We start from the raw sequence: 25,784 nt of genomic DNA, 5'->3' as shown, positions 1-25,784 counted from the left end.
CTCTGGAGGCTGGCAGGAAGAGAGACAGGAGGACTGCTTCCTCCCCAAAGAGTCCACCATTTCCAGCAGGCCAGCTTTCCTACCAGATGCATCTCTGTTCTCAGGTCCAGCAGTCAAGAAAAAAAGGACACCCTGGAAATGCCAGAGACCAAAGGAGTCTGCCACCAGATGTCATCCTGCATGGAACTCAAATCACCTAGGTGTTCACAGGAAGCCTTGGAGTCACTATGCTGCACAGGTGTGCACTGTACACTTTAGGTTTACAGATGCAACACACTTCAACCCCTCTTGTTAAGAAATGCCTATGAAGGTTTTGGTTCCCTTTTTGACAATGAGGACAAAAGGACAATGAGGACACAAGGACAGCATATCTGGAATCACAACTACCACACAAACCCAGAACATGTGACAGCTGCAGGCACACCTGGTTGTCTTCTATCCCCTGTGCTATTCATGCAAAGCCAGCTCTCTACAGAGAGATGCCGGTGTCAAGCACCCTCCTTTCTAAGGCCAAACACCAGGCCTTGGGCAGCCTAACTGAACAGGCAGTTTGACCACAAACCCAGAACTTGTCCATGACATCATGGGTTCCTGAGAAGAAACTCCTGAAAGCAGCTCCTCAACTCTCGGCTCCTGCTCTAAGGCCAAGGGCATCCTCATGGTTTGACAAGGCTGGGAGCCCTGTTTCTGGAGGAGCATGGATTCCTTGTTCTATGCCATTCGGTGTAAATATTAAATTTACAAACACCATGAGCCGATATAAACAGAAGAAACATGTGAAAAATGCTGAAGTGGACTTGATTTAAAGAAAAGCAAATTACAAAAAAAAAAAAAAGAAAAAGAAAAGAAAAGTACAAACCGAATTAAGGTAACAGAGTCTAGCTGTTGCCTATTTCTTCCCCAGCTCTCTGTCAAGAGCTACTTCACCCCTCCATACGCTCGAGTAAGAAAATCATGAGTCATTGCCCCATCTCTCCCCATCCAATTCCTCAGTGCATCCTGTTCACTCTCCCCTCAAAACACACCGAGAATCAAGCCCTTCACCCACCCCGATCCAAGCCACCACCTTCTCTCGCTGGGATACCATCAGAGCCTCCCACCAGTCTCCCTGTCTCCACCCCAGCCCTCCTACAATCTATCGCCACAGAAGCCAGAGCGACTGGAGGGGATCATGACTGCCCTCCCTGTTTTCTAACATTCTGTCATAGTGTTATATCATCTCTGTCATTTAAAAGAGAAGGAGAAGGGCTCCTGGGTGGCTCAGTTGATTAAGCGGCCGACTCTTGATTTTGGCTCAGGTCACGGGATCAAGCCCTGCACCCAGTTCTGCACTGACAGCATGGAGCCTGCTTGGGATTCTCTCTCCCCTTCTCTCTGCCCCTCCCCAGTTTGCACATGCACTCTTTCAAAAAACAAACACATAAACATTAAAAAAAAAGAAAAGGAGATAGATTTCCACAAGGATGTTAAGACCATCCAATGGGAAAAGGACAGTCTTTCCAACAAATGGCACTGAGAAAACTGACAACCACATGCAAAAGAATGAAGTCGGACCCTTACCTTACACCATTAAAAAAAACGAACACAAAATGTACCAAAAACCTAAACAGAAGACCTACAATTTTTCTTAAAAAAAAAAAAAAGAGAGAGAGAGAAAGGCCTAATTTTTCTTAGAAGAGAATCTTCACAATACTGGATTCAGAATGACTTCTTGGATAGGACAACAAAAACATAAGCAATAAAGGTAAAAATAAACTAGACTTAATCAAAATTAAAAATTTTTGTGTATCAAAACATGTTATCAAGAGAGTGAAAATACAATCCACAGAATAGAGTATTTGCAAATACATGTATCTGGTAAGGGTCTAGTATCCAGAATATATAAAAAACTCCTGCAACCCAACAACAAAAAACAAACCACCCAATGTAAAATGGACAAAGGCCTTGAATAGACATTCCTTCAAAGAAGATATATAGGGGCACCTGGGGGGCCTCAGTCGGTTAATCATCGGACTTCAGCTCAGGACATGATCTCATGGTCCGGGAATTCAAGCCCCACATCGGGCTCTGTGCTGACAGCTCAGAGCTTGGAGCCTGCTTCAGATTCTCTCTCCCTCTCTCTGCCCCTCCCCCATTCGTGCTCTGTCTCTATCTCAATAAAATAAAATAAAAACATTCAAAAAAAATTTTTAGTAAAAAATAAAAGAGAGGGGCGCCTGGGCGGTTCAGTCGGTTGAGCGTCCAACTTCAGCTCAGGTCATGATCTCACCGCTCATGAGTTCAAGCCCCGCGTCAGGCTCTGTGCTGACGGCTCAGAGCCTGGAGCCTGCTTCCGATTCTGTGTATGTCTCTCTCTCCGCCCCTACCCTGCTCACACTCTGTATCTCTCTCAAGAATGAATAAACGTTAAAAAATTTTAAAAAATAAAAATAAAAAAGCAACAATGAACTGTATACTTAAAAAGGGTATGTTTTATTGCAAGTAAATGACAATACATGAGTAAAAGTGACTTAAAAATGAAATCATGATGGCAGCATTATTTACAATGGCCAAGACATGGAAATAACCTAGTGTCCAATAGATAAACAAGTTGTGGTGTATATGTATGTCTGTGTGTGTGTACGTACATACATCATACATACATACATTGGAATCTTTTTCAGCCAGAAAAAAAATGAAGAAATCCTACCACCTGCAACAACATGGATGAACCCTGAAGGCATTATGCTAAGTTCATTAAGTGAGCCAGAGAAAGACAAATACTGCATGATCTCACTTATATATAAGTGGAATCTAAAAAAATGAATACAAGGGGAAAAAAAAAAAGAAAAACCAAACTCAAGAAGAAAAGGGATCAGAGTATAGGGGGTGGAGCAGAGGGAGACAGGGAATTGGAAGAAGGTCAAAAGGTATAAACTTCCAGTTATAAGAGAGATAAGGACTAGGGATGTAATGTACAAAATGATGCCTATAGCTAACACTGCTGTACATCACATAGGAAAGTAAAGAGAATTAATCCTAAGAGTTCTCATCACAGGAAAAAATGTTTTCTTTTTTCCTTTTTTCTTTTTTAAAAACGTTTTCTATAGAGATGATGGATGTTAGCTGTTATTCTGGCAATCATTTCACAATATATGTAAATCAAACCATCATGCTGTATACCTTAAACTTACATAAGTGATGTATGTCAATTATTTCTCAATTAAACAAAAAAATTAAGTCACCTTTGAGTAGCCAAAATATATGTAAGTAGGGAGAGACGTTCTGGAAAGATACAGTAACGTTAAAAACGCTTGCATGCTTAGGGGCGCCTGGGTGGCTCAGTCGGTTAAGCGTCTGACTTTGGCTCAGGTTGTGATCTCACAGCTCGTGAGTTCGAGCCCCATGGTCAGTGCTGACAGCTCAGAGCCTGGAGCCTGCTTCCGATTCTGTGTCTCCATTCTCTGCCCCTCCCCCGTGCACTCTCTCGCACTCTATCTCAAAAATAAATTTAAAAAAAAAAATGCTTGCATACTTCTGGAGAGCAGGGATGGGATTAGTAGATGGGGCAGAAAATGGAAGATATTTTTATGTAAAGCCTTCGGTAGTATTTGAATTTTTATATAATCATGTTTTATTTAAAACATTTTAAACATTTCGGGGCTCCTAGATGGCTCAATTGGTTAAATGTCCAACTTTGGCTCAGGTCATGATCTCACAGTTTGTGAGTTCAAGCCCCATGTCAGGCTCTGAACTGATGGTGTGGGGCCTACTTGGGATTCTCTTTCTCTTTCTCTCTCTCCCTCCCCCTCCCTGCCCCTCCCCTACTCATGTACTCTCTCGAAATAAATAAACTTAAAAACATTTTTTAAACTATCTCATTAAAAATTAACTTGGGTGCCTGGGTGGCTCAGTCAGTTGAGCTTGGGTCCAACTCTTGATTTCAGCTCAGGTCATAATCTCTCGGTTAGTGAGCTCGAGTCCCACATCGGGCTCTGTGACAGTGGTGCAGAGCCTGCTTGGGATTCTCTATCTCCCTCTCTCTGCCCCCACCCTTAGAATAAATAAACATTTTTTAAAAATTAAAATTAAAATACATATTCCTAAACATCTAAAAGCCCGGAAGGGCTAAGTTCCCCAAAATGTGAACTGTGGTTTCCTGTGCATTGTGGGATCGTGGGTCACTACTGTTTTCATTTTCATATTTTGTAATGTTTTCTGATTTTTTAAAAAATGAACATTTACCTTTACAAGCAGGTAAATGACCAAATTATTTGGTCTCAACAGGCTACTTACTTTGCTGCTAGTTGCAGAATTCCCTTAATCACATAAAACAAACACACAGGTTTCATTTCTACTCAGCCAACTACATGTGCTTCTTTTCCTACCATGAAAAGAATAGGACTCTCAGAGCAGGCAAAGAGGCTAGAAACATTTTCTTAAATGTGAAAAACAGAACACATGAAAATGAAACACACTCAAGACCCACAGCTGAGTTCAAGTCTCCTTAAATCACATCCAACACCCACCTCCCCTCTGCAAGAGCCATGCCCTCTCCCCGCACCCCAGAGTAGAGCTTGCAGTGAGTGAGATGGCACACATTTTGGAGCAATGGTTTCTTCTATACTGTTAGAGAGGGAGGAGAAAGGGCAGGGGGGTGGACAGGAAGAACTGAAATAAAGGAAAGAGATGTATATAAATTCTTCAAGAGTATTATGATGGGGGATGGGTGGCATAATATGAATTCTCAACCTATGTAACTACAGACAACTTTTCAAGTCAGTATACTCAATTCACCTCATAATTTAAACAGGCGGAGCCCTCACAGAATGGAGGTACCTTGAGTACACAGCAAGCCCCAGTGGGCAGGTTAAAGCTCACCTCCATCTCTTGCTATCACTGTCTAAATTCTGTACTAACAGCACCTTTTATTGGCAACATGGTATTGTTTTAAAGAGTATGGGATTGGGCATCGAAAGATCTCTGTTCTGGAACCCACTCTGCTACCAAATGGTCTTTCTTTTTGTAAAATGGCTCTAACACCGGCCTTTGCCACCTCAGTGAGCTGTTATAAATAAACGGATTCAGAAAAAATGTGAGGTGCTGGGGTACGTGGGTGTCTCAGTCAGTTGAGTGTCTGACTCTTGACATCAGCTGAGGTCGTGATTTCATGGTCATGGCATGGATCCCCACATTGGGCTCCATGCTTATTGTAGAGCCTGCTTGAGATTCCCTCTCTCCTCCTCTTTCTGCCCCTCCCCTGCTCATGCATGCACACACACGCGCACGGTGCGCTCTCTCACTCTCAAAATAAATAAACTTTGAAAACAGAAAGAAAGAAAAACTGTGAGGTGCTATTCAACCTAAAGCATTACAAACATGCTCTTAAGAGTTTTGATACAGGGGGGTACATGGCTGGCTCTGCCAATAGAGCTTGTGATTCTTTTTTTTTTTTTTTTTTTTTTTTTTTTTTTTTTTTTTTGAGAGAGAGCACAAGCAAGGGAGGGGCAGAGAGAGGGGGGAACAGAGGATCCAAAGCCAGCTTCGAGCTGACAGGCTGACAGCAGCAAGCCCGATGGAGGGCTCGAACCCACAACTGCAAGATCATGACCTGACCCAAAGTCAGACACTCAACCAACTGAGTCACCCTAGCACCCCTAGAGCATGTGACTCTGGATCTTGGGGTCATGAGTTCAAGCCCCATGTTGGGCACAGAACTTACTTAAAAAATAAAAAATTACCAAATTACAAAAGTTTTGGGGCATTTGGATGGCTCAGTCAGTTGAGCGTCCAACCCCTGATCTTGGCTCAGGTCATGATCTCACAGGTTCATGAGTTTGAGCCCCTCACAGGGCTCTACACTGTCAGTGTGGAGCCTGTTTGGGATTTCTCTCTCTCTGCCCCTTCCCTGCTCATGCACGCATTATCTTTCTTGTTCTCTCTCTCCGAAAAATAAACAAACATTTTAATTTTTTTTTACTTTTTTTTTTTAATGTTTATTTATTGTTGAGAGAGACAAAGTGTGAGTTGGGGAGGGCCAAAGAGAGAGGAAGACACAGAATCTGAAGCAGGCTCCAGGCTCTGAGCTGTCAGCACAGAGCCCAATGCGGGGCTTGAACTGACGAACTGTGAGATCATGACCTGAGCTGAAGTCAGACGCTTAACCGACTGAGCCACCCAGGAGTCCCAAAACAAACATTTTTAAAATATTTTAAAGTTTTGATAGAGAGGGATGCCCAGATATTTCTTCAACACAAGAGAAACTTACAGGATGGGAAAGGGGAACAAAAGCTTCCTGCTGGCACACTGACCAACAGGAGCTAGCAGGACTGCTTCATGTGTGGGGAAGGCTACATTGCCCCTAGACCCATGTCTATCTCCTGGAAATCCAGAAAATGCTATTGGTAAAACAAAATCACCCAGTCACCTCAACTGTGCCACTGACCCCAGGAGCTCATCTCAGCCTAACTACCAGCCTGTCTTCTCTTAAGCTCTGGAGATGCCTGACTTGACCCAAGGATATGAAGAGATTATATTCCAGCAAAATCACCCACAGAAATTTTCATTTGCCACTTAAAAAACAGAGCCCTGAAGGGAACCTTACAGCTCATCTGCCCATGGTTCCTACACTATCATCAGAATCCTCAAAGGGGCTTTTTAAAAACAAAAATCTTGAGTCTTGCTCAAACTTTCTAAATCTCCAGGGATAAGAACAAAGAATTCATAGTTTTAAAGCTCCCCCACAATTCTGATGATTGACCAGATTGGGGTACTCTCATTTTTCATGAGACGACAGGGGTTAGGTGGGGCAGGGGTAGGACTAGGATCCAGGCCATGACTCCTAGTCAGCACTCTCCCTTCTCACGACCTGCTGCCTCTCTGGAAATCCTACAATATCTGGTCAGAGTCCAGACCATTTCCCTTTCATAAAGTGAAATGCTGGAGTCCTGCCTGTAAATCCAGCAGTCCTATAGCCATTTTACTCAGTCAAAAGAATCTAACAGTATCTAACTTAAATCCAGCTCTGAACCAATAGGGGCTTCAGATCTTGTGCAGCACTGAGCCACTCTGATCCAGTATTCTGTTACTGTCCAGGCCCTAGAACTTATAAGCCAATCAACCCTGTCCTCTTTACAAACAGTCGTCTTTCAGACATTGACTCACGTATGGCAGTAATTCCAATTATACAACTGGTGAATGCTAAAAAATACGACTGACATTAGTCTTTTATGATTTTAGAAGTCACAGATTTCTTCCAAATGTAGATTCTCTTGGAAGACCTTTGAAATGGGTCTCGAGCTCATTGCAGGGTGACTCAGCTTGACAAATGCTTGGGGTCAGAGAGAAACCATCTTGAGTGGGGTCATTGATCACAGTCTTACAAGTATCAGCCTAAACAAGAAGGTACGTTTACAGAGGAAACCATCAATGTCACGGGAAATAGAGTACAGCAAAATTTCAAAGTGTGACTCACATACTACACAATTACCCTTCGCCAAAAGGACTTTGTCATATACTACCAGAAAACAGAAAGCCTTTTTTTTCCTTGGTCTGAGATAGGCTATTATGAAGCCCAAGGTGTATGAATAGGCCAGAAAAAGGACAGACACACGGGGAAGCAGGTATCTCCTTGGGTAACAGCCACATCTGGATCTGTATGACCAGCTGAATAAGTCACAGTTTTATAGGACTGGTGGAAATCAGGTGAAATCTTTACACTAGATTCTACTGGAGGAAGAGGGTCAAAACCAAAATTCAAAACAGGACTTTAGGAGGAAGCCTATAATGTAGCATGTAATGCCAATGCCAACAAATATTCCTAGATAAACTATGCTAGAGCTGGAAGAAATCTCAGTTGGGTTCCAATCCAACCTATTTTATAGTTGTTTATGACATAGTCACACAGAGAACCAAATGGCAAGTGACAGGTTCACGTTCACACCTACTGAGGAACATGGCTGGAACTCGCCTTTAAGACCCACATGCCTTGGTCAGTGGATTCAGCAGAGCTGGATTACTGATAGGGAACGGCTCATGAAGAAACCCAACAGCATCATCTAAATACCATAAAGTCTCTACTCTCACCCCCCCACCCCGGCTTTTACCCACTGGCTCTACTAATATTTCAGATTTTTTATTTGCTAAATTATGGCTGAGAAGACATTTTTAAGCTTGCATCTTAATACTCAGTTCCAAATTTACTGACTGTCTACTCTAAGTTACCAATCATTCTGGGCCACTGGAGCACAGATGAATAAGACAGTTCTATTGTACATCATTCATGGTTCAACAACATTGAAGCCTGCCCCTACTGAAAGGTCCTATTGTCGGGGAAGCATTTTGAGCAATAAAAATAAAGGAAATTTGATTATTTCAGTCTGGTTCCTGGTGAGAAGTTATCCACATCCCAAAAGTCCAACTGTTTCAGCTTATCCTCAGAGAAGGGCATGAACTCTGAGGATTTCAACAGCAGGTAATGAATTTCTCCTCAGAGCTGTTGGGGAGATTAGGAGTAAGTGTGGACACAGAAGCGAAGCCCAACATGACACCAAAGGTATAATGTCTGTGTCTGGCCAAAGACCCACTGGAGACATGAGCTCCAAAAAAGAACATTGCAGTTTTTCAAACATTTCAACTTTGGGGCAATTTAAAAAGTTGTGTTAAATGAGAATTCACGGTGACTGCACCTTAGTCCTACCTCCCAGGGACCAGCAAGTTTGGGTGGAATCTCCAAGCCCAGCTTCTCCAGCTCTCGCTCCCTGTACTTCTCATACTGCCGGTAACCTGCATACCCGCTGCCTGTCACCAACAGAATGGGCAGGGGGCGCAGCAGGAACAAGGTTCGAGCAGGGGCAGTGTGGACTCTTCTGGCATCTGTTAACAAAAAAATAGAAAATTCTGAGACTGGGAGAAGGGACAGGGATGAGTCATGCAAACAGCACCAAAAGGAGGCCCAGGAAAAGTCACGCATCTTAGAAGCCCTCAGTAGGGGTGCCTGGGTGGCTCAGTCAGTTAAGCATCTGACTTTGGCTCAGGTCATGACCTCACAGTTTGTGGGTTCGAGCCCCACATCAAACTCTGTGCTGACAGCTCAGAGCCTGGAGCCTGCTTCCAATTCTGTGTCTCCCTCTCTCTCTGTCCCTCCCCCATTCGTACTCTGTCTCTCTCTCTCTCTCTCTCTCAAAAATAAATAAAAACAGGGGCGCCTGGGTGGCGCAGTCGGTTAAGCGTCCGACTTCAGCCAGGTCACGATCTCACGGTCCGTGAGTTCGAGCCCCGCGTCAGGCTCTGGGCTGATGGCTCGGAGCCTGGAGCCTGTTTCCGATTCTGTGTCTCCCTCTCTCTCTGCCCCTCCCCCATTCATGCTCTGTCTCTCTCTGTCCCAAAAATAAAATAAAAAACGTTGAAAAAAAAAAAAAATTTAAAATAAATAAATAAATAAATAAAAACATTAAAAAAAAAAAAAAAAAAGAAGCCTTCAGTAAAGGTTACAGGACCCTAAAGGGGTATGATAAGCAGGTGCAACCTTGAGTCACTAGTAAGACCCTTCTGTCTCCAAATCTTACCAATAAGTAAGGGACAAGCATCTTTCCTGTGAAACTACAATGCACCTCAACTGCCACCATAGCCAGAGAATTTAACATGAAAACATTGAATCACAAAAGAGATCAAGTAGCAAAACTAATCAAAGTTGCCTGGCAAGACACCACCAGGTCCACAACTGGGAGTCAGGTATCACTTCTCATCCAGCACTCTCTGACCTTACTTTTACAATCCAGGCCCAATTCTGACTGGACACTAGTATACTACAATGCAAACTCTCATAAATTCTTACAATTTGATAATAAAAAAGACAACCCAATTAAAAAATGTACAAAGGATTTGAATAAACATTTCTCCAAAGAAGATATACATATGACCAATAAGCACATGAAAAGATGTTAAACATCTATTATGGGTTGAACTGTGTCCCCCCAAAATTCGTATGCTGAGTCCTAATTCCCAGTACCCCAGAATGTGACTTTACTTGGATACAGGGTCTCTAGAGAGGTAAACAAGATGAAATAAGGTCATCATGGTGGGCCATAATCCAATATGACTGGTGTCCTTATAAAAAGGTAAAATCTGGAGACAGACACGCTTATAGGGAGAATGCTATGTGAAGATGAAGGCAGAGACCAGGATGATGCTTCTACAAGCCAAAGACCGCCGGCAAACCATTAGAAGCTAGACACGAGGCATGGAACAGATTCTCTCTCATGACCATCAGAAGGAAGCAATCCTGTGACACCTTGATCTCAAACCTCTAGTCTCAGAACTTGAGTAAGTTTTCTACTGTTTAAGCCACTCAGTTTGTGGTACTTTGTTACAACAGCTGTAACAAACCAATACAACATCATTAGTGATCAGGGAAATGCAAATCAAAACCAAACTGAGCTACAACTTCACACCCACTAGGATGGTTATAATCAAAGACAATTCAGGGGCACCTGGGTGGCTTAGTCGGTTAAGTGGCTGACCCTTGATTTTGGCTCAGGTCATGATGTCAGGATTGTGAGATCAAGCCCAGCGCGGAGGCTGCTTGGGATGCTCTCTCTTCCTCTCCCTCTGCCCCTCTCGTGCGCACTCTCTCTCAAAAAAATTTTTTAGTTTAAAAAAAAAAAAAGAAAGACAACTCAGTATTGGCAAGGATGTGGAGAAACTTGAACCCCCATACACTGCTGGTGGGATTTTGTAAAGTGGGGCAGCCACTTTGAAAAAGAGTTTGTCAGTTCCTCAAAATGTTAAACATAAAATTACCACATGACCCAGCAATTCTGTTCTTAGGGATATTCCTGAGAGAAACGAAAGATACATCTACACAAAAATTTGTGCAAGAATGTCCAACACCAGCCAAAAAACAGAAACAATCCAAATGGCCTTCAATTGGTGAATGAATAAACCAAATGAGGTATATCCATATAATAGAATATTATTTGATAATAAAAAAGGAATGAAGTATTGACACATGATATAACATGAACCTTGAAAACAATACATGAAAGAAGCCAGCCACAAAAGGCTGCATACTGTAGAATTTCTTTCACATGAACCGTCCAGTATAGGAAACATACTACAGAGACGTAAAGTAGATTAGTGGCTGCAAGGGACTGCAGGCTTGGGGCGGGGTCGGGGGGGTGTTGAGGCACAGTGAGGAGGGAATGAAAATGTTCTAAAGTTAAATAGTGGAGGGGCACCTCTGCCCTTCTCCCGCTTCTGCGCTCACTCGCTCTCTCTCTCAAAATAAATAAATAAACTTAAAAAAAACTTTTTTTTAAATAAATAGGAGCACCTGAATGACTCAGTTGGTTGAGTGGCTGACTTCAGCTCAGGTCATGACCTCATGGTCTGTGAGTTCAAGCCCCACATCAGGCTCTGTGCTGACAGCTTGGGGCCTGGAGCCTGCTTGGATTCTATGTCTCTCTTTATCCCTTTCCTGCTCACACTCTGTCTCTCTTTCTCAAAAATAAACAAACATTTTAAATAAATAAATAAATAAATAAATAAATGTTTTGCTTTCACTCTCATCAACCATCTCATTTTATCCCCAAGATCTTCTCACTGGACAAATGGCTTCTGATATGATAGAATAAAAAGGATATCTAGGTGGTGCCTGGGTGGCTCAGCTGGTTAAACACCCAACTCTCAATTTTGGCTCAGGTCATAATCTCACAGTTTGTGAGATGGAGCCCCACATCAGGCTCTGCACTAACAGCACAGAGCCTGCTTAGGATTCTCTCTCTCTCTCATTCTCTCTCTCTCTCTCTTTTTCTCTCTCCCTCTCTCTCTCTCTGCTCCTCCCCTGCTCACACATTCTCTCTCTCTCAAAATAAGTAAACTTAAAAAAATGGTATCTAAATAGTAAAGACAAGACACATTCTTGTACAAGTTCAAATGGCTGCTTACAATATCAAAAAGTTCACAATCCACAGTTTTGATGAGGGTGTGGGGAACTGACACATTCACGAGCACCTCCTACTCAAACGCATATAAAGTGGAACAAGCCTCTTTGAAGAGCAATTTGGCCTACATACCAACTTGCAAAACACATAAATCTTCTGATTCAGCAAGTCTAACTCTACAAATTTATCCTGAAGCTGCACAAAGATATATTACCACAGAAATGTATAGTAGAGAGGTCCTTGGGTGGCTCAGTCAGTTGAGCGTCTGATTTCAGCTCAGGTCACGATCTCACAGTTTGTGGGCTCGAGCCCCACATCCAGCTTATTGCTGTTAGTGCAAAGCCCACTTCAGATCCTGTCCCCACTCTCTGACCCTCCCCTGCTCGTGCTCTCTCTTAATAATAAACATTAAGGAGAAAAGAATAAGTATATAGTAGAAAAAGCCCAGAAACAATTTAAATGTCTAACACCAAATGGTACAGTCATTCAATGGAATACTATGCAGCCAGTAAAAATGATCAGGTCACAATCACTAGTGCTTCAGTAATAACTATATGCCTGGTACTCTAAGCACTCCACAGATATAAGGTCATTTAATTTTAATTTAATTCTAATAATTTCCCAATGAAATAGGACCTGTTTATCCCAGTATACCGATAAGCAAACTGAAGCACAGAGAGGCCAGCACTACCTATAATTGCTACTTACTTGTATAAAAGGCTCTGACAGGCAGCTTCCTTAAGGACTGTAGGAAATGGCTCAGAACAGTGTTCTCATGGTGGAGGAGGCTATAAGCAAACAGAAATGAACTGTTAAACATTTACCTTAAAATTTTTAAAAAATTAGTGGAGCAACTGGCAAAACTTGAATACAATCTATAGATTCACTAACAATCTTATATGAATGTTAATTTCCTGGTTTTGACCACCAATGTGGTTGTGTGAGAAAAATGTTCTTGTAGGAAAAAAGCCGAAATGGTTCAAAGTAAAGGAATATCAAATCTGTAATTTTCTCTCAAGTGTTTTGGAAAAATATATATATACACACACACATACACCTGAAGAGGGGACAGGGAGGGAGAATAGTAAAGCAAATACAGTCGACATCTGGGGAATCTGGGTAAAGAGTATTTGGGAATTCTATTTTAACTTCTGAAACTATTTCACAATAAAGTTATTTTCTTAATTAAGCATAATATCATAACAGGCAGTAAAGCCAGCACTCTTACACAAAGCCGTATGTTTCTGTACCACAAAAGAACTCTACACAGCCTTGTAAACATCTAACCCCCAGGGGAGGCCAGGTGGCTCAGTTGGTTGGGCATCCGACTTCGGCTCAGGTCATGATCTCACGGTCCATGAGTTCGAGCCCTACATCGGGCTCTGTGCTGTCAGTTCAGAGCCTGGAGCCTGCTTCGGATTCTGTGTCTCCCTCTCTCTCTGCCCCTCCCCCACTCATGCTCTGTCTCTCTCTCTAAAATAAATAAACATTAAAAAACAATTTTGTTTTTAAAACATCTAACCCCTACGCATTAAAGAATCTAACACATTTTAAATTTTAAAAATCTGTCCTGGAAAAAAAATGACACAAACCATGTGTAACTATTCTAATCTACTTCAAGTCTAGACAGCTCAATTTAGAATTTCTGGATTATCTTTTGTGGCTACTTTGCTATTTTGTCAAGCTATGCTGACAGATTGAACACGTTTCAGGCCTCCTGAGAAAAAAATTACCAAGGATAGCTTTCCACTCTAAGAAAACATTATTATTTTTTTTAATGTTTATTTATTATTGAGAGACAGAGAGAGACAGAGTGAGCAGGGGAGGGGCAGAGGGAGACACAGAATCTGAAGCAGGTTCCAGGCTCTGAGCTGTCAGCACAGAGCCCAACACGGGTCTCGAACTCCCAAACCACGAGATCATGACCTAGCTGAAGTCGGACGCTTAACCGACTGAGCCACCCAGGTGCCCCTAAGAAAACATTATTTTTGACTCAGTTTGTTTCTCTTTCACCTTCACCCAAGGAAACTGGACATTTTCCCAGTGGCAATAAATGACTGCCAGCAAGGAAAGCATTTGTGAATTTTCATTTCCCCTAATCAAAGAGCACACATCTCATTGTCAATTCAGATAGCACTTCGGTTTCCCCAAATTTTGACCTGAAATCTAAAGTAAAGAAATTAGTAAAAAAATAGTAAAATAAAGAAAATAGTCCTTGTCAGTAAGCACTTCTTTTTCTGCTGAGGCCTTTTATGTGAGATGGAATAATTTATTACAAATGTCTACATTGCTACTTTTATGGAAAATAAAACTACATTTATGACCTTCATACAATAATACACATTTTCATGGATATTTAGTAGTTATGTCTTATATACATAGCCTGCAAACATGATCAGATTTAGGCACCTTTTTTTTTCTTTTACTTGAAATTGACTTAAAAACACCGTCACAGCATGGTGCTAATATGTGGGAGAATCTGATTCTCCCACAGGCAAGCCAGGTTCGTATAGAGAAAAAGTATGGAATCATGATAATCATCACCACTAAGGCCAGAGAGATGTACAGCTATTAACACAAAGGGTATGTTTCAGTATATGAATGTTCTTTCAGCAGTGAACAATGCTCATCTCTAAGACTGGAAACTCCCACTACAAAAGCTAAAAGCCTCAAACCCTGCTTTCCAAACAGAATTAGAACAAGAAGTGTAAAAACTGACTAAAGGTACATTGTTGTGTTCTGTACACTGCTGTATTGTGTTCCAGAATGAATGCTGAACCCCCCAACTAAAAGAATGTTTGCAGACTGCTGAATAAGGATTTTCTTCCCTTGGCTGGGGAGGTACAAATGGGAGATAATGGTCTATCCACTGTAACCAGACACACAGCACTCAGGTGGTTTGTCTTGCATATGGGCCTTCACCTCAGCACGCCTGCCCAAGAACACAGAGCTCAGTTCTCTCATACACCTCTGTAACCCCGGCTCCTGGAAAAAAATGCCTGGCAAATACCCCATTACACTAGTTAGTCTTTTATAACTGGATCATTCGTATCCTGAGATAAATGCTGTATATTCTCCAATCTTACATAAACACTGTCTACCATGGACCCTTCTCTAGCTTCCACCCCACTTTTCTTCTCTCCTTCATAACAAGCTCTTAAAAAGAGCTACATGCACTGTCAACTGTAAAAATCCTAGAACACAAGCAGTAACTTCTCTGACATTGGCTGTAGCAACTTGGTTCTAGATAGGACCCCTGAGGCAAGGGAAACAAAAGCAAAAACAAACTATTGGGACTACATCAAAATAAAAAGCTGCACAGCAAAGGAAACAAAACTAAAAGGCAACCTATGGAATGGAAGAAGATGATATATCCAATAAAGTGTTAGTATCCAAAAAATATTAAAGAACTTAAAAACTCAACACCCAAAAAAACCAATAATCCAAATAAAAATGGGCAGAAGACAGGAGCAGACATTTCTCCAAAGAAGATATACAGATGGCTAACAGTCACGTGAAAAGGCACTCATCATCAGGCAAATCAAAACTACAAAGCAATATCGCCTCACACCTGTCAGAATGGCTAAAATCAAAAACACAAGAAACAACAGGTGTTGGCAAGGTTGTGAAGAAAATGAAACTGTCTTGTACTGCTGGTGGGAATGCAAACTGGTACAGCAACTGTAGAAAACAGTATGGAGGTTCCTCAAAAAGTTAAAAATAGAACTTACAATCCAGGAATTACACTACTGGGTATTTACCCAAAGAATACAAAAACACTAATTCAAAGGGATACATGCAGCCCTATGTTTATAGTAACATTATTTACAATAGCCAAGATATGGAAGCAGACCAAATGTCCATTGACTGATGAATGGTTAAAGAATATATGGTATACATATACAATGGAATAGTATTTGGCCCTCAGAGGGAATGAAATCTTCCCATTTACAATGACACGAACGGAGCAAGAGAGTATAATGCTAAGCGAAATAAGTCAGAGGAAGACAAATAACAAATGATTTCACTTATATATGGAATTTAAGAAACAAAACATTAAGAGAACTGGTTGTTACCAGAGGGAGGTGTGTAGGGGATAGATTAAATGGGTAATGGGGATTAAGGAGTGTACTTGTCACGAAGCACCTGGGTGGCTCAATTGGTTGAGTGTCCAACTCGATTTTGGTTCATGATCCCAAGGTCTGTGAGTTCGAGCCCCACATCAGGCCCTGCCCTGGGAGATCCTCTGTTTGGGATCCTTGGGATCCTCTCTTTTGCTCTCTCTCTCTCTCTGCTCCTTCCCGACTCACCCGCACACTCTCTCTCAAAAATTAATAAGCAAACTTAAAAAAAAAAGAGGGGGCACCTGGGTGGCTCAGTCAGTTAAGCATCTGACTCTTGGTTTCAGCTCAGGTCATGATCTCACAGTTTGTGGATTTGAGCCTCGTGTCAGGCTGTGCTGACAATGCAGAGCCTGCTTGAGATTCTCTCTCTCCCTCTCTCTCTGTCCCTCCCCATCTCTCAAAAAATAAACATTTAAAAAATTAAAAAGAAAAAAAAAAAAAAACAGTGCACTTGTCACATGATGAGCAGCATGTGTTGTATGGAAGTGTTGAATCACTGTACATCTGAAACTAATATAACATTGTACATTAACTGGAATTAAAATAAAAAGTAAAGAAAAAAAAAAAAGAGCTATGTTCACTGGCACTATTTCCTCACCTCTAACCCTCTCTTAATCCTGCTCAACCAAGCTTTTGTTTCAACCATGTCACCTCTTGTCAAGGTCACCAACAACTTCCAGGTTGCCAACACCAATGCATATTTCTTGAGTCTCGTGTTATTTGACCTCTCACAGAGCATCTGCCACAACTGACCCCTTTCTCTCTTTTTTACTGAGGTATAATCGACATATAACATTGTTAGTTTCAGGTATACAACATAAATCAATATGTATATATACTGTGAAAAGATCACCACAATAAGTCTGGTTAACATCTGTCACCATACAGTTAACAAAATTTTTTTCTTGTGATGAGAACTTTAAGATTTTTTTTTTCAAAAGTTTATTTTTGAGAGAGAGAGCCAGAGAGCAAGCAGGGGAGGGGCAGAAAGAGAGGGAGAAAGAATTCCAAGCAGGCTCCATGCTGTCAGCACAAAACCCCATGCGGGGCTTGAACTCACAGACCATGAGATCATGACCTGAGCCAAGATCAAGAGTAAGATGCTTAACCAACTGAGCTACCCAGGTGCCCCAAGACATAAACTTTCACTGTGTTAAGTCACTGAGATGCTGGGGTTTACCTGTTACCATAGCAGCATTACTATAATATACCATTTCAGCAAAAGGCACCCTTTACACAGCTACACAAGTCAAAACCCTGAGACTCATTCATATAGAAGACATTTCTCTCTCATTATCCACATTCAATCCACTGGCAAGACAGGAAGACTCTACCTTTAAAATATATTTATCTGTCTAGGAGCACCTGGCTGGCTCAGCTGGAAGAGCATGCGACTTGTTCTCGGGGTCATGAATTCGAGCCCCATGTTGGGTGTAGAGATTACTAAAAAAAAAAAAAAAAAAAAAAATGTAAAAAAAAATTATACACACACACACATAGATATAAAGATATATAGATGTATATAAATATATCTATTTCTCATTGCCACCACTACTCACACCCTAACCCAAGACACCTGATTCTCTTAAGTGATTGAGAAAGTCTGTTCTCCACTTTCCACTCTTGGCCCTCTATATCCTATTCACCACAAAACAGCCAGAGTGACCTTTTCAAAACAGAAAAGACCAGACCCCATGTACTCGGTCCTTGCTGGATTCTCAGATATCCTACTGCTGTCTCCTCCTTACTCATTCCAGTTGCCACTCCTAGTACTCACCACACCTTTGCCTCTTTCCACACCCTTGCATTTGCTGTTTGTTCTAATGGGCACACCCTTCTATGTGGCTCACTCCCTCATCATTCAGTTCTCTGCGAAATGTTCCCTTCTCAGTTTGTCTTACCTGACTACCATGTGCCCTTTAATCACCTTCCTTTATTTTTTTCATGGCACTTCTCACTACCTGAAACGAAAAGATTGTGTGTGTGTGTATGTATATGTATGTATGTATATGTATGTATGTATATGTGTGTGTGTACATATATATATATATATATATATATATCACCTATTTGTTTACTTTGCCTGCCTTCCCACTGAACTCCAATCTCAATGGTGAGATTAAACCCCAGAAGGATGAATGGATAAATTCAATCAGCTGACTCTTCTAGGTGGTGACTCAAGTGGGCATGCTGCACGCAGGTGATTAAAACCCATGAGTGAGCACATAAGTCTGAATGCATGACTTACTGCCACTCATTAGCAATGTGACTTTAGGAAACTCAATTAATTCTATGCCTCAATTTCCCCACCTGTAAAAACAGGATCCCATTGACACTACATGAGATAATCATAAAAAACCAGCACCTAGCTACATATTACTACTTTTTAAATGTTTATTTATGTTTGAGAGAGAGAGAGAGGGAAGGAGCCCGAGCATGAGCAGGGGAGAGGCAGAGAGGGAGAGAGAGAATCCCAAGCAGGTTTCACACTGACAGCAGGAGCACAATCTCACGAACCAAGAGATGCATGACCTGAGCCAAAATCAAGAGCTGCACACTTAACCCACTGAGACACCCAGGTGCACCCCATTACTATTTTTTAAAGTAACAGAGTTTATGTTCAGCTGGCACACACTGGGATGGCTATATCAACTGTCTATGACCAGGGGCCCATGGCTAGCTCAGTCAGTGGAACAAGCAACTCTTGGTCTTGGGGTCATGAGTTTAAGCCCCACGTTGTGGGAGTAGAGATTACTTTAAAAAAAAACTGCCTATGACGAGTATCCACACTGACTGGTCTATGGCCATACTGTCATGGTTAAAAAACACTTTTGGGGCACCTGGGTGGCTCAGTCAATTAAGCATCCAACTTCAGCTGAGGTCATGATCTCATGGTTTGTGAGTTCAAGCCCCACATCAGGCTCTGCTCTGGGATCATGGAGCCTGCTTCAGATCCTCTGTCTCCCTCTCTGTGCCCATCCCTCATGTGTTCTCTTTCTCTCTCAAAAAAAAAAAAAAAAAAAAAATTAAAAAAATAGAATTAAAGTCATGTAAACTTAAAATCTTTTAACATCATCCCTGGTGGTGACATTTTAACTATAATCCTTCTATCTCTCCTGCCCCCTCCCCTTTTTTTTTTTTTTAACATTTATTCATTTTTGAGAGACAGAAAGAGACAGGGCATGAGTGCTGACAGCTCAGAGCCTGACGCAGGCTTGAACTCTCGGACCATGAGATCATGACCTGAGCTGAGTAGGAGCTTAACCAACTGAGCCACCCAGGCACCCCCATTTTTTAAAAAAAATTTTTTTAGCATTTATTCATTCTTGAGAGACAGAGAGAGACATAGCATGAGTGGGGGAGGAGCAGAGAGAGGGAGAATCGCTCCTGCTTTCTGAACATACGAAGCTTTTCTAAAAATGAACTGGCAGACCTCCTGAAGGCCTTATTCCACATTCTATCTTGTGTTAGTGTTTAGTTGAGTGTTTTCTCTCTCTTCTACTAGACTGCAAAATTCTTTAAACAAAAAGCCCATTCCAAATGCTGTATTTTTAATTCCTGTCTTTGTTGTTCCTTTCCCCCATGGTCCCTGGCACCATGGTTTGCAGTGGTAGGAATGTCAATATTTCTGAATGAAAGCCTTGTACAAGCCAACCACTCCTTAGGTACTAAGGAGTCAGTGTATGCTTGCCTGAACCTAAGAGTCATCCAAGACACTTGCAGTCCCAAGCTACTACACCTAGTAAATCTGAATTTGGCAGCAGGATGGGAATATATCTGGGAATCTCAATTTCTAATAAATACCTACCCTATTATTTTATCAAACAAATTTGGGAAACATGGCCCTTAATTATCACCCAAGACGTTGTTTTCTCTTTGTTCTATCACCTGCCACACGTCACCCAGTAACTGTAAAACTCCCCTGCAATATGAGGTTTTCATCTGTATGTCTCACAGCCATGCTTTAAAGCCTATGAAAATGCTGTTTTGGTATTTGTTATCAACAATATATAATACCTTTGAAAATTAAAAGCTCTTATTGTACCCAAATCCTCATCCTTTCCAATCACTGCACCTAAATCCAATCTCATTTATCTATATTAATACTAAAGTAGGACTCCCCACCTCCAACCCTTTTTTTTAATGATGGTGAGCGAGTAAATCTTCCTCCTCATCTAAAAAAATATTTTAGGAATGCCATTTTTTAGTCATTCTAACTCATGACACAGTTTAGGTGAATTCACGGCTGACTGATTAACAGCACATCTGGTATTAATATCGAAAGCAGACACCCTCCTTTCCAAATCCCAACTGTTACCACACGTTGCAGAGCCCCCTCCTGAGAGAACTACACCATTTCTGAAATAGTCCATGATAGGAGAGTAAAGCTTTCATGGTAAGGACAATCAGTTTCTGCTCACTTTCAGTCCAAATCCAGTATCCTTTTATTTCCCCAAATCACAATGATAGGTCACCTCTGGTCATAGAGCAAGTTTTGGTCAATGCTGACAAAATTAACCCTGCCAGAAAAACAAAAATCACTATGCGTCTCCAAACCTTCTCACTTTGAAATGACACCAAGCAGCCGACTCTGAGTCATAGCTACCCACATTTTAATCCATTTTCTGAGAGTCCAAATGGTCCCTAGCTATTTGTGGATAATAAATGCCCTCATGGTGGACAGCCTAAGGGAAAGGTCCTTGAGTGAGAGACAGAGGTAGCCTGGTCGGGGTCCGGACTCTGCTACTAATTGGCTGGGTAAAAATGAGCAAGTCCCTCCCTCTCTCAAGGCCTCAATTTCCACAATTCCAAAAATAGCTGGATTTAGATGACCTCTCACGTCTCTTCCAACTCTAAGAACTTAACAGTTGGGAGTCAACCAGAGTAACCAAGACCTAATTTCTTAACAGACTATTTGCGATTACTGAATCCAACCTCTTCGCTTCAAACACCAAGAATCCAAAGTAAAGACCCCAACTTTCAGTCCAAAGCTCTTCCCACATCTTGTCGCCCTTCCAGGAACACAAATCCCGAAAGAAGCGTTCAGTCCAGCCTCGACTCTAGTGGCGGGCAGGCAACCATCTGTTTTGTTTGGTTTTCTTGTTTTTCTCCCTTCTGGACTTCCACTTAGCTGTAAAAGGCAAAGCGAGAGCGCTCAGGCTAGCCCCAACTAAACCCGGACCTCCCTACACGCCGGGAGTCCCACCTGATTGAGGCGAAGGTGGATGGCGCCGTCTCCACCCGACCCCTCCTCAGGTCGAGCCCGTAATAGGGAAACGACTCCTCCTCCCGACTCCGGTTCGGTCTAAGCTGCCTCCGGCCCTGAGGCAACCTCCCCAAGCAGCTATACCTGTTCCGCCACGACGTGACACCGCGCAGCAACCTCAGGCACCGCGGCCCCACGGACGTCGCCATCTTGTCTCCTCCTTCTCGGTGGGCCACGCCCCCTTTTCCACACTCGTGGCGCACACGTGTGACGTCACGAGTTATCGAGCTCACGGGGCCAATAAGGAAAACGGTGGGGTGTGGGCGGAGACGGGTAAGCCCCTCCCCTTGGCCGCTGCCCGCCCCATCAGCCTGGCTGTTGGGTCGCCTCCAGAGCTAGGTGGGTAGTTACCTGCTGTGCTAAATCCGGGCCTGGGCGCAGAGTCGCCAGGCTTCTTTCTTTCCTCTGGCTTCCGTTTCCCCGTGCGCCTGGAAAATGAATCACCCAAGGCCCGAGAATGTATCAACTTAGCCAATTCCCTTATTTACAGACGGGGAAGTTAAGAGGGTCCACCGCTCAGTTACCATTTATTCCGTGCTTCCTAAGTGCCAGGGTCTGTTCTGAGCACTTTGCGTGCCCACTGTCTCCTTTTTTCCCAAACTGGAGAAATACACCTCCACTTTTTCCTCCCCTATTCTGCTAATTACAGTTGCTTTCAGACATTTGACACAAGAGGAATGTATTGCCTGGTGCCTGCAATTATTTCTGTGTGGTTATTTAAGCTCAACTAGAACACAAGCAACCCTTCCATGGAGCATCAGATTTCCTGTTGGAGGGGAGACACCTCCCTCTATAAGCCTTAAAAGACTGAGAAAAAAACAAGTATACAATTGGTTTTACTATTCAATTGAGAGTAGTAACTCAGAAGGAGGGGGCGGGGTTGTTTCAAAATGAAGCACATTTAGGACAACAAATATCCACATGCAAATGAAGTGGACCCTTACCTTATAACTTATACAAAAAGTAACTCAAAATGATTTGAAGACCTAAACTTAAGAACTAAAACTATAAACCTCTTAAAAGAAAACATAAAGGAAATCTTCATGATAATTGGATTCGGCAGTAATTTCTTGAATATAACACCAAAACGCAGGCAACAACAACAAAATAAATCAATTGGACTTCATCAAAATTAAAAACTTTTGTGCACCAAAGAACACTATCAAGAGAAATCAAAGACAACCCACAGAATCCAAGAAAATATTTGTAAATCCTGTATCTATCTGATAAGCATCTAGTATCCAGAATATATAAAGAACTCCTAAAACTCGATAATAAAAAACAAACATGGTGCCTGGGTGGCTCAATTGGTTAAGTGTCTGACTCTTGATTTCAGCTCAAGTCATGATCTCACAGTTAGTTAGATTGAGCCCCGTCAGGCTCTTCAAGGAGCCTGCTTGGGATTCTCTCTCTTTCTCTCTCTGCCCCTCCCCGATGTGCGTGCTCTCTCTCTCTCTCTCTCTCTCAAAATAAATAAATAAACTTGAAAAAATAATAATAAAAAACAAAACGACTCAGATAAAAAATGGACAAAAAACTTGAACAGATATTTCTCCAAAGACGTTATACAAATGGCTAATAAGATCCTCAACATCACTAGTCATTAGGGAAATGCACATCAAAGCCCCAATAAGATACCAACTTCACATCCAATAGAATGGCTATTATAATTTTTTTAATGGAAAATAACAAGTGTTGGTAAGGATGTGGAAAAATTAGTATCCTTGTGCATTGCTGGTGATAAGGTAAAATGGTACAGCTGCTATGGAAAACAATTTGGTGATTCCTCAAAAAGTTAAACATAGAATTATCATATGATCCAGCAATTTCACTCCTATATGTATATACTCAAAAGAATTGAAAGCAGGGACTCAAATACTTGTATACCAACATTCATAGCAGCATTATCACAAGAGCCAGAAAGCAGATTAATAAATGAATGGATAAACAAAATGCGATATATCCATATAATGAAATATATAAACTTTAATTACATTATGGTAAGTAAAATTAGTCAGACACAAAGAAACAAATATTGTATGATGCCACATGAAGTACCTAGAATAGGCAAATTTATAAACAGAAAGTAGAATAGAGGTTACCCAAGAGGTTGAGAGGAGGGGAGATTAGGGAGTTAATGGATACAGAGTTTCTGTTTGGGATGATGGAAAAGTTCTGGAAATAGTGGCACTTGTTGACTAACATTGTGAATATACTTAATATCACTGAATTACACACTTAAAAATATTGTGTATACTTTATCACAGTTTGTTTAAATCAGCTGATAACAAATGTTGATAAGGATATAATGCAGAGAAATCACAAACTTCATCCTCCACTGGTAGGAATGTAAAAAGATGCAGCCTCTTTGGAAGACAATCTAGCAGTTCCTCGATTAAATATAGAGTCGCTGGGGCGCCTGGGTGGCTCAGTCGGTTGGGCGGCCGACTTCGGCTCAGGTCATGATCTCGTGGTCCGTGAGTTCAAGTCCCGCATCGGGCTCTGTGCTGACAGCTCAGAGCCTGGAGCCTGTTTCGGATTCTGTGTCTCCCTCTCTCTGACCCTCCCCCATTCATGCTCTGTCTCTCTCTGTCTCAGAAATACACGTTTTAAAAAAAAATATAGAGAGTCGCTGCAGTATGTCCCAGCAATTCCATTTGTAGGAATATACCCAAGAGAAATGAAAATGTAAAAACCTGTCCACAAAGGTTTTTATGCTGTGTAGAAACAGCACAAATGTCCATCAAACTGACATAGATATGAAACAGATTAACAAAATATGGTACATTCATACAATGGAATATTATTTATTTGGCTGTAAGAAGGAATGAAGAACCAATACATGTCATAACATTGGTGAACCTTGAAAATATGATGCTAAGTGAAAGAAACCATGCACAAAGACCACATATTGTATTATTCCATTCATATGAAATATCCAGAATGGAGAAATCTACAGAGAAAGAAAGCAGAGTAGTGATTGCCTAGGGCTGGGGAAAAGGGACTGAGAGGATGGGGGATAAGGAAGAGTATGAGATTTTTAAGGGGTAGATGAAAATGTTCTAAAATTGACTGTGGTGATGATATACATAAGTGTGAATATGCTCAAAACCATTGAATTGTCAACTTAAAATGGGTGAATTATATGGTATGTGGACTACATCTCAATAAAGATGCTTAAAATTTTTTATTTCTATTTATTGCTGGAATACAGAAATATACTTGATATTTATATTTGAGCTTATATCTAATAAGATGTTTGGTGTAGGTGTTTATAGTAGATATTTTTCTGATTAAAAGTCTTCCCTTCTGGGGTGCCTGGGTGGCTCAGCTGGTTAAGCGTCCGACTCTTGATTTCTTCGACTCAGGTCATGATCTCACAGTTTCTGAGTTAGAGCCCCATGTTGGGCTCTGTGCTGACAGTGCTGAGCCTACTTGAGATTCTCTCTCTCTCTCTCTCTCTCTCTCTCTCTCTCTCTTTCTCTCTGCCCTTTCCCCGCACATGTGCACACACTCTCTCTCAAAATAAATAAATAAATAAACTTAAAAAAAAAGTCTTCCCTTTTAGGGGCACCTGGGTGGCTCAGTTGGTTAAGCGTCCAACTTCGGCTCAGATTATGATCTCACCATTTGTGAGTGTGAGCCCCATGTCGGGCTCTATGCTGACAGCTCAGAGCCTGGAGACCACTTCAGATTCTGTGTCTCCCTCTCTCTCTCTGCCTCTCCCCACTTGCACTCTGTCTCTCTCTCTCTCTCGAAAATAAATAAACACTAAAAAAAAAAAAAAAAAAGGCCTTCCCTTTTATTCTTAGCACGTGCAAAATGCTTATTATGAGTGTATACAAATGTACATTTGGGCATTTTTTAGGATTACCATATATTGTTGGGCTTTTTTCCTACTAAATTCTGTTAATGTGGTAAATTAGATTGATTTTCTTTTATTTTTTAAAACAAATGTATCAAAATATAAATTCACATGTTACAATTCACCCATTTTAAGTGTATAACTCAATGGTTTCTAGTATATTCACAGGTATAGTGTGGTTCACCATAATGAATTACACTTTCATCACCCCAAAAAGAAAGCCCACACTTTTTAGCTATCATTGTCATGCCCCCATTCTCACCTCCCCAGACCTAAGCAATAAGAAATCTACTTTTTGTCTATGTAGATTTTCCTATTTTGGATTTTCATATGAATGGAATCAAATAATATTTGAACTTTTGTAACTGGCTTCTTTCACTTAGCATGATGTTTTCTTTCTTTCTTTCTTTCTTTCTTTCTTTCTTTCTTTCTTTCTTTCAAGTTTATTTATTTTGAGAGAGACAGCGAGCGCAGGAGAGAAAGAGAGAGAGAAAGAGAGGGAGAGAGAGAATCCCAAGCAGGTTCCCGGATGTCAGCACAGAGCTCAACTCAGGGCTCAACCTCACAAATTGTGAATCATGACCTGAGCCAAAATCAGGAGTAGAATG

At 41.5% G+C, this 25,784-nt stretch overlaps 1 protein-coding gene across 5 annotated transcripts in view; it reads right to left on the bottom strand.

The window, feature by feature from the left end:
• PISD (phosphatidylserine decarboxylase) overlaps window positions 1-21,480 on the bottom strand; it is a 36,794-nt gene extending 15,314 nt beyond the window's left edge. The window contains exons 1-4 of one of the 5 annotated variants that reach the window (XM_019426773.2): window positions 21,396-21,477; window positions 17,380-17,488; window positions 12,630-12,709; window positions 8,678-8,853 (exon numbers count right to left, since the gene is read on the bottom strand). In XM_019426773.2, coding sequence (XP_019282318.1) covers window positions 8,678-8,769 — 92 coding nt within the window. In that variant the 5' untranslated portion in view covers window positions 8,770-8,853; window positions 12,630-12,709; window positions 17,380-17,488; window positions 21,396-21,477. Of the gene's footprint in view, window positions 1-8,666; window positions 8,854-12,629; window positions 12,710-17,379; window positions 17,489-21,395 lie in introns of those variants that run through there. The other 4 variants (XM_019426771.2, XM_019426772.2, XM_019426775.2 and 1 more) reach the window with 4 other exon arrangements.
• Between the last annotated feature and the right edge of the window lie 4,304 nt (window positions 21,481-25,784).

This window comes from Panthera pardus, unplaced genomic scaffold (genome assembly GCF_024362965.1).
Source record: "Panthera pardus isolate Hobbes unplaced genomic scaffold, ASM2436296v1 HiC_scaffold_15, whole genome shotgun sequence".
NCBI classification, from domain to species: domain Eukaryota; kingdom Metazoa; phylum Chordata; class Mammalia; order Carnivora; family Felidae; genus Panthera; species Panthera pardus.
Note: the sequence above shows the minus strand (reverse complement) of the source record. Positions and strands in the feature narration are given on the sequence as shown.